Source organism: Trypanosoma equiperdum (genome assembly GCF_001457755.1).
Source record: "Trypanosoma equiperdum strain OVI genome assembly, contig: ctg_550, whole genome shotgun sequence".
Taxonomy (NCBI): domain Eukaryota; phylum Euglenozoa; class Kinetoplastea; order Trypanosomatida; family Trypanosomatidae; genus Trypanosoma; species Trypanosoma equiperdum.
In genome coordinates, this window is record NW_027124477.1 from 28,724 (window position 1) to 37,245 (window position 8,522).

The 8,522-nt window shown below is 46.4% G+C and overlaps 4 protein-coding genes across 4 annotated transcripts; all 4 read right to left on the reverse strand.

Annotated features, from left to right (window-relative positions):
• Positions 1-7: 7 nt before the first annotated feature.
• On the reverse strand, positions 8-1,042 carry TEOVI_000245200 (uncharacterized protein; the record flags this gene model as incomplete). The annotated part of the gene is made up of 1 exon (XM_067225529.1): positions 8-1,042. The coding sequence occupies one exon, from the start codon at positions 1,040-1,042 to the stop codon at positions 8-10; it is 1,035 nt and encodes a 344-aa protein (XP_067081630.1).
• A 542-nt stretch (positions 1,043-1,584) lies between these two features.
• On the reverse strand, positions 1,585-2,391 carry TEOVI_000245300 (Regulatory subunit of type II PKA R-subunit, putative; the record flags this gene model as incomplete). Its single annotated transcript, XM_067225530.1, has 1 exon — positions 1,585-2,391. One exon carries the CDS (start codon positions 2,389-2,391, stop codon positions 1,585-1,587), a length of 807 nt encoding a protein of 268 aa, XP_067081631.1.
• Positions 2,392-3,413: 1,022 nt separating this feature from the next.
• On the reverse strand, positions 3,414-6,590 carry TEOVI_000245400 (kinetoplastid kinetochore protein 3; the record flags this gene model as incomplete). The annotated part of the gene is made up of 1 exon (XM_067225531.1): positions 3,414-6,590. One exon carries the CDS (start codon positions 6,588-6,590, stop codon positions 3,414-3,416), a length of 3,177 nt encoding a protein of 1,058 aa, XP_067081632.1.
• A 451-nt stretch (positions 6,591-7,041) lies between these two features.
• TEOVI_000245500 (uncharacterized protein) lies at positions 7,042-7,380 on the reverse strand (the record flags this gene model as incomplete). Its single annotated transcript, XM_067225532.1, has 1 exon — positions 7,042-7,380. The coding sequence occupies one exon, from the start codon at positions 7,378-7,380 to the stop codon at positions 7,042-7,044; it is 339 nt and encodes a 112-aa protein (XP_067081633.1).
• Positions 7,381-8,522: the final 1,142 nt, after the last annotated feature.

Genomic DNA, 8,522 nt, shown 5'->3' on the forward strand with positions numbered 1-8,522 from the left:
GCACATGTTAAGCGATGTCATCATCACCCTCATCGCACGACTCCCACTCGGGTTCATCCAAATCCCCCTCCTCATCGCCGTTGTCATCATTAGCAACCACCTCATCGTCCTCTGGTTGCAAAAGTTCAATGGGATTTGGATGATCCATGTCGGGAATCTGCTCCACAGCCGCGGGACCACCCATTTCCTCTACTAAAACACCAATGGCTGTGTCCACCTCCTGCAATGCATCCGCATCACCGCCCGAGAGCGTCAACAAGACACGCGCACGACGGAGTAGGCGAGCCGAATCGATGTAACGTTGGCGAAGCCGCGCTGCTTCCCCAAGGAGGAACCAAATGTAGGGATTGTTCTCACCCATATGAAGGACCTCAAGCAAGAAACGATACGCGTCTGGGGGTGATACCTGCATGAGCAGGCGGCCAAGCTCCACCTTTGATTCATACGTTGGCTGGTGCACTTCACTAAGAGAGTGTGTTAATTCAACCGCGCGTCGAAGTGACTGTAGTGCTTCCTCAGGTCGTGACTGACTGAGCCGCAGTGATGCCTGAAGCTGATGAGCCTCCACGCTTCGAGCGTTGGATCTCATCGCTTGCTCAACTGCTTCCTCACAACGCTGCTCAGCCCCCGAAGTATCGCACAAATCCGTCAGGAAGAGCTCGGCAATGGCACAGTGAACAGTTGATAGCGTTTCCATTAGGGCCTCTCTCTTCTTCTTCTTCCTACACGCATGCAACTCCGTTTGAATCACGGGAAGGGCACGCTGGTAGTATCCCAGCGCCTCTTCACCCTCGCAAAGCTGAGCGAGGTTTAGGTACTTCACGTGACCGCGTTGTGGGTCAACTTCAATGGCATGACGCAACATCTCCTTCGCACGGTGAACATCTTGCACGTGATAAATCATCAAGTCCGCGTACGCCTCGAGAACATCAATGTTGTTTGGCTCTCTTGTCAACGCGACCTCGTAGAATTCTTGTGCAGCGCCTACATTCCCCACATCCGTTGCGCTCTGGGCCAGAGCTAAGAGGGTCTTGACATCCATGTGTTTGCTATCGCCCTCAAGAGCACCGGTTACCGAAAAGTAGTGAAAAGACTGCCACTGCTCTCCCCCAAGGGAGCGTGCGCAGCTACACTAAGGCTTCGGGGACGATGTAAGTATATATATATATATGTATATATGTAATGACAACGAAAAAAAAAAAAGTAGAGAGAGAGAGAGAAGGCAGTGGTTGGTATGCTATAAACCAAATAAAAAGTTTCATAGAGGGGGGAAGGGATGGGCGTCTATATCAAGAGCGGTATGAAACCGCGTTTACGTCTCGTTTTGCAAAGCGCAGCCCGCCTGCAGCTTTACGTATCTACACACATGCATATCTACACATGTATATATATACATGTTACATATACGCACCCAGCCTGCTGCATCCTGTGTTAATGCACCACACGCGCGCGCCCGAAGTGATGGTACATGTTACGACTATACGCGCACCACAAAAACACTTCCTTCTCTGCATGTGTTTCGGATGCAAACGTTTTATGCTTGGCCCGCCCCTAATACTGCAGCGAAGGCGAAGTTCTGCCTTGTCAGTCGTCACTGTCCAACTGAGCAAACTGTTCTGCCAACAGAAGTCGATCGAATATGTGGAGCAGTTCCTCTTCATAGTTTACCTCGTGGCGCTCGTTAAGCTCAGCTTCAACCCGTAAAATCCGAAGGTCACGAGTTGTGAGATGGTAAGGTGCGCAGCGCAGTACATCCATATACTGGTCAATTGATAGCAAAGAAGTATCGGATCGGTCAGCGAAGCGTAAAAGTTTCAAAAATTCCTGCTGCACGTCAATCCTTGAAAGCCCATGTACAGTGGTATCCTCGCGGTTGCTCACCTGAAAGTTGTGCTCGGTACTCCAAACGAAACGCAACGCTGGAAACGACTCACACGCGAACTCTGCATAGTTCACTGGTTCCTTCTCAACCAGTTGCGTGGCCGTCAGAACATAGAGAGCTTGGGGAAGAGTTAATCCGTATGATTTGAGTAAAGCCTCCTTAATCGCCTTCACGGGTAGAACCCCATTGTTTTCGCTATCATGTTCAACAAACATATCTATATATTGCTGCAACCGCTCCCCATATTCCTCCTCTTCCTCCTCCCGTGTGTTGGGTCGTGATTCGAGGTGTGGCAACGCTGGTGCCGTCATACGATGCTCTCCGGCAGGTTTTGCGTCCATCTCACGTGCTAGTCGTTTGAAGTAGTTGGCACTCCACTGCAAAATATCTTCCGGTTGCTCCCGTAGCACCTCGCGGGCATATTCCTTCAATACCCCAGGAAACTCGGGTGGGAGGTGTTGACGCGGTTGATAACGATTGGCTAATGTGCGCTCACGGAATGTTTCCATCGTACCCAAAGTGGAAAAAAGAAAAAGAATAGAAGAATAAAGAAACTATTACTACCTCTTTCCTCCCTTTGCCTTTCTTTTCTTATTTTTTTTCCACTGGTGTTGAAAAGAACTCGCAGCAAAAGCGTGAAACGCAGGGGTCTCTTGATTCCCTTCGGTGTGGGCCTCCTCCACTACTCTAACTATTATTTATTCTTTGAATGGCACCTTTTTTGTACACTCGCTTCTTCTTGATTGCTAGAAATAAACCAAGCGCCAAAGTGTTCTAGTGCGTTGTACTTGGATGGTATCGCTCTGGATACCACAAGAAAAAAAAAGTGGGAAAGCGTGAGGTGGGTTGGCGAAAAAAATAAAAAAAGAAGAGAAAAAAAACAAAGTGCGGAGAAGTCAACTGCGACAAGTGTCGAATGCATAAAGTCGTCAACAGAAAAGAAAAAAACAGAGACAAGGGCAAAGAACTGCGCACGCGCACGCGCACAAGCTGCACAAACAGGCATGCGTGTAGTGGTAGTAGTAAAACTATACGAGTTAATTGCGGCAATGTCTGCCCCGGAGGCCGTGAACCAACCACCAAATTAGGAGGAAGGAGACGGAAGAAGAAGAAGAAAAGACAGTGTCGTGGAATTCAGAATTCAGCAAAACACAAACGGGGGGAAAATTAGACTACACTAAAGATAAAAAAAAAGATGTAAGTGTTTAGCCGCGGCCATGTATACGACTCTTCCCACTGTTGGATAAGGAGGTTGATGTGTAAAGTGGTCTATGGGGTTATTTTTCAGTTGCTATAGGCCTCTCATCCGCTGCTGTTCCTTTTTTGCTCTTTTACTTCACACGATTTAGGAGCATATGTATACATGCGTCAAAGACTGCTTGCGGCTAATACATTCAAAGAAATGTCTCATGGTTCAACGAATGATAACCGCAACTCGCAGACCCACACATGAAATGCGACAGCAGACGGAAACGGAAAAAAAAATAAAAAAAAAGAGAGGGCTATCTGTAATTCTTTACGTACATCACTTTTACACGCCACCGTAGAGCATCTGGTTGAGTTCCTCCGAAAGGGGGAATTTTTCCTCATCAAGCACCTCACAAACTCCATTACTGCGCACAATAAACTTTCTGTTGTCATCCAGCCACCGTAACTCGTATTTCCCGCCTACAAACACCTGCACAGCCCCGTTGGAGAGCATAAAGCCACTCATAGAGTTTTCCATATGGAAGCGGTACCAGCGAACAAATACAAAGGGATCACCATTGCATTGAAATGCTGTTTGTGGTGGGCAATAAACAGACATAATACCGGGAGACCGCCGCTGTTTTAACATATGTGTGTCGTGGGTTTCGACCAATTGAAGGACATCGTAGATCTTCTTCTCCTCATTCAATGCTTGTGCCAACGACAAGATACGCGCCACGTCATTATCTTCCTCGATATCAACACGATCTACGACGTATACGATGTGTTCCAACACTGACAGCACAGCTGAGTGCACAGAAAAACTATGGTTGAAAAATGTAACACCAGTACGTCCCGGCTGAATATGATATGTGACAGCGACTGAGTCGCCTCCTTCTTCCTCCATAGGATAAAAGTGGTAGTAGCGTATCCAATCACCGTTAAGCAGCATGTGACGTTCCTCAGGTGTGGGTGGGACACTCCGAGACCCGACAGAGAGACGCTCCATCGGTTTCCATTCACCACTTAGCGTGCGGGGTATTCCTTCGAACCTCCTTGGCGGCGGTACAACTTCCGATTTACTCATTGACAAACGCTCTGCCTTCCTCCGCGCCACAATTCCCACTACCTCAGCCGCCGGCTCTCGAGACCTCTTGCGTTCCAGTGCTGGCACCGATGCTCGTCGTTTCGGCCGACCACGCTTCGGACTGACTGGTTTCACCTCCAACCGACTTTTTACACCAGTCCTAGCAGCTTCGGTTGGAACACTACGACTGCGACGCCCCTGAGATCTCCCCCTTGGCTTGTTCACTGTAGCTGCATCATTTAGCCTCTTCACGCACGAGCAACTGTGCCTGCGAAGCGCACCTGAACTGGCAAACTCCCTGCCGCAGGCGTCGCAGGTGTAATTATTGGCATACTCCTCGTAACATTTTGGACACATGTCCCTACCGCATTGGCAGTGAAAGAAGTACATACTTGATCCAACTGGTTCGAATTCAAAACAGCAGACATCACATACGAAGCCGTACCTGTACTTCTTGTTTGCGCGACCCATTTCCCTGAATGTATGCGGGTGAGTGGCGGACTTTCGCTGCTCTTTCTCCAACCACACCATATGCTCTCGATCAAATAACTCCGTCACGACAGTGGATAGCCGGGTCACCATGCATGAATGCTCTAAGAGTAAAAGCGACGTTTTGACGTTTCGCACAGCATTCTCCATGGTAACAAATCCTGATACAACCTCCGCCCCATTCCCCTTCTTTTTACGGGCCGTAACAGTGCTGCCTCGCCTTGCCCCAACTCCATGGCTATTGTTCCCTCCCCCTCGTTTGGTATCAACCGTATGTTCAATAGGCGATGTGCTCCGTTGCACAGTGCCATTTGCACTTTTTGGCTTGGGATCTCTTTTCCCCACGAGATTTATACCCTTCGCTCGATCCACATTGTTCGAACGAGGTTGACGCCCCTGTGGTGAGCGCTGGCCGATATTCAATCCTGTTTTCGTCTCTTCTTTGCCCTCCGCCTCCAACAATACCAATGAGGCTGCGGCACTGCCTGTAGGGAAATCCGCATTTCCACGGCCTTCCGTTGTGCAAGGAACAGGCGTTACTGTCCTACTTCTTGCATTCACGCGAGAGTTTGCACGTGACGCTGACGAAGCCGCGGCCCTAGCGGATCTCGACCTGCTCCGTTTCAGGCTCCTCTCTGTTTCCTCGGCTATAACAGACGAAATCTCACGAATAGGCTTTTTCACTTTAGGGTCGGGCCTTACATCGTAGACTTGATGTATCGGCACACCACCCACCGATAACTCCTCCCTAGCGACGAATTTCAAAGACGAACGGTGTCCCTCCTCCGTCTCTTCCTCGTCAGAACCTCTTATTCTGCTTTCTGTGAGGCTTGCGTTCACATCGGCACTTCGCTGCTCGACAGCACGCAGCAAATGAGACTCATCGTGCGAAAGTAGAAAATCATCCTCCACGCCGAGGAAAGTAGTTACCACCCTTGGGGTTGCTCTGCGCCTATCGCCCCATTCCGGTCTCATGAGGAGAGCGTTGATATCTGGACGATTTTGTGGATCAGGGACAAGGATGAAGTCCACAAGTCCCCGTAGCTTCCTGGAGACGCTACAACCACTAGGCCACGACCATTCAGCGGCAGCGACACGACGAAGCAACTCAGCGTTTTCCTTCGGTATTTCGTGGGACTGCTTGTCATTCGGAGAGGCGTCGGTGGGTATGGCAGCAGTGTTATGCATATTGGTGTCAGCAGTTCTCTCTGTCATCCGCGGGGCACCTGTGGAGGCATACGGATTCCGTTGTGCGAAAATTGAAAAAAGCACCATTCCCACAGACCACACATCTGCTGCCGCACCAACGCTAACTCTCTGATCCCTGTGTAAAGCGTTATGAGCCATCTCCGGGGCCATGAATGCGATAGTGCCAGCGACTACATCTCCAGGAGGAGGGTTCCACACAGACGTCGCAAGTCCAAAATCTATGAGTTTTAAGTTACCATCCAAATCGAAGACAAAATTCTGAAGTTTAACATCCCTGTGGATGCAATGTTGTTCATGGACGTACGCCACTGCTTGCACTACTTGGTATGCAACGAACAACTTGTCCGCCTCATCTGTTAGACACTTTGACAGAAGGAAGTCATGCAGTGTGTGTGGGAAACACAATTCCATCCCCACAGCCATGAGGTCCCCGGACTTATTCAATGCACCAAATAAAAACCGTGGCAGCAGGAGTTTTCCTTTTGTGCAGACCCTTCCAAGCACTTCCAGTTCCTGCTTGAGCCGTGTAACCTTTCCTGTTGTAATCTTTAATGCCAATCTCGGATATTCATCACAAGAGGCTCTGTAAACGGTGCCAAAAGAACCTTGTCCAATGCGTTCGCACGCCTCCAGGGATAAACACTTTCCTTGAGATGAATCACGAGAAGGCAATCGCACCCTCACAGCACGCACGCAGCCCTCCTCGTACAATATTTGTTCTACTGTGCCAATCATATCCAAAAAATGCAAGTGTACTATCTCCCTTGCGCTTTACTGGTAATATATAATTAATAAATAAAGAACAAGAGGGGGAAAAAAGGAGAGTAACCAAAAACAATGTAACAACAACAAAGGAAAGGAAAGGAAATTACCAATGACTGTGTTATTGTTCCTTCTTTCTTCTTTCTTCCTTCTTTCTTGATCCTTTTCTTTTTTTTTTCTTCTCGTGCGTGTGGCAGTGAACACAATTGTTTATTGATGTGAATTGCGAAAAGCAACAACAACAACTTCAGCAGATAGGTGGAAAACCGGTCACAAAAGTAGAGTGCGAAGGGGTGAGAAGTTGCCCGCTACTAATCCCCGAGCCGTAAAAAAAAAAAGCAACGGAGTATAATTTTCGAAGGAAAAAAGCACCAGGAGTCACGAAATAAACAAAAATAAAAATATATATATATATGCAACACCATCACAAACTCTCAGAGAACGACGGATGCGCTGCTGCACAGATAAATTCATCCCGCACCTTCTCATCTGTCAGGCACTGTAAGAAATATAATATTTTCACCGATTTTAGTTTCTTCCGCATTGCAGCAGTCGCCGAATATTTATGCAGCACTTCCCGAAGATATGATTGGACTTCTTCATTTAAAAGCGACGAGCAAAGCGCTGCACCGCTAGTCGGCATGAGCGAATGCGACACAATCAAATGAATAGCACGCGCATTGGAGAAACATTCATTTAAAAGTTTAAGTTCGTTTTGCTCCCTTGTGATATCAGCGGATGCTTCAGCAGGAATATGTTCCATACCCTTATGTTTTTATTTCCTATCCAACACACATATATGTGCGTATTAATATATATATATATTAATAGTAATAGATCTAAAGCACTCGAGTTGTATGCCCATTGCGGTGACGCATCATATGGGTGAAGAGATAAAAATTAAAAAAAAAATAAAGAAAAGAAAAGAAGGTAAAAGTGCGATGAAGATCAAAACATAAAAACTACAAAAAATAAAATAAAAGCGTTTCACTCAGCACATAAAGGGTACGAGACAGTCAGACAATACGCAAAGGCGATGAATTTGAAGGTGATCAAACTTTGTCGATGAGTTTCCTTTGGTTTGGTTTTTTAAAAAAAAAAAACAAAGTCAAATAGAAAAAATGGAAAGGAAGGGAAAAAAAAAGGAATAGGAGTACGAAGCATCAGAAAGGAACATTAAAACCAAACAAACAAATTTCTTCCCTTGCATGTGTACACGTGCCCAGCACAATAGATAATTAGTATTAGAAAAGAAAAATAGCGGGACAACTGAGACGAAACAACCAAAGGCACTCAGCAACCCGCTTGTCACAAAGTTGCAGTGAGAAAAGAGTTAATTGACAACAACAACAACAAAAAAACAGCACCCCAAAACAACACCAACAACAACAGAAAAATAAAAAAAAACATGAAACAACAAAAGACGAAACTATACGCCATTTGATGCGGCGTCACGGCAACTGCTAAAAGAAACAAAAGAAATCACACTATAATTCAGGCGTAAAAAAGAAAATGTCAAAAACAGACATATCACCAAAAACTACACCGATCCCTCTCCTGCCAGAGCCCATTTTTTTATACGATCTTCAGGGGAGCGTAAACAAAATCTTAAGAAAAAAAAAAAGGAAAAAAGTGTTAGTGTTAAACATGAAAAAAAAGAAAAAGAGCAGCAACAACAACAAATGAAAAGACGTTTAAAGTATGTCTCCCATGTTTCACTGTGTGCCACATATCTTTCATTTTCTTCTTCATTTCCTCCTACACGCGCAAGACAAAAACAAACGAAAACAAAAAAAACAAACACATTCGAAGAAAAAAAGAATGAGGAAACAAACAAACATTCACATATCCCTCTAAAACAAGGGTTAGGGTGAGACACCCCCGCCCCCTCCCAAAAAAAAAAAA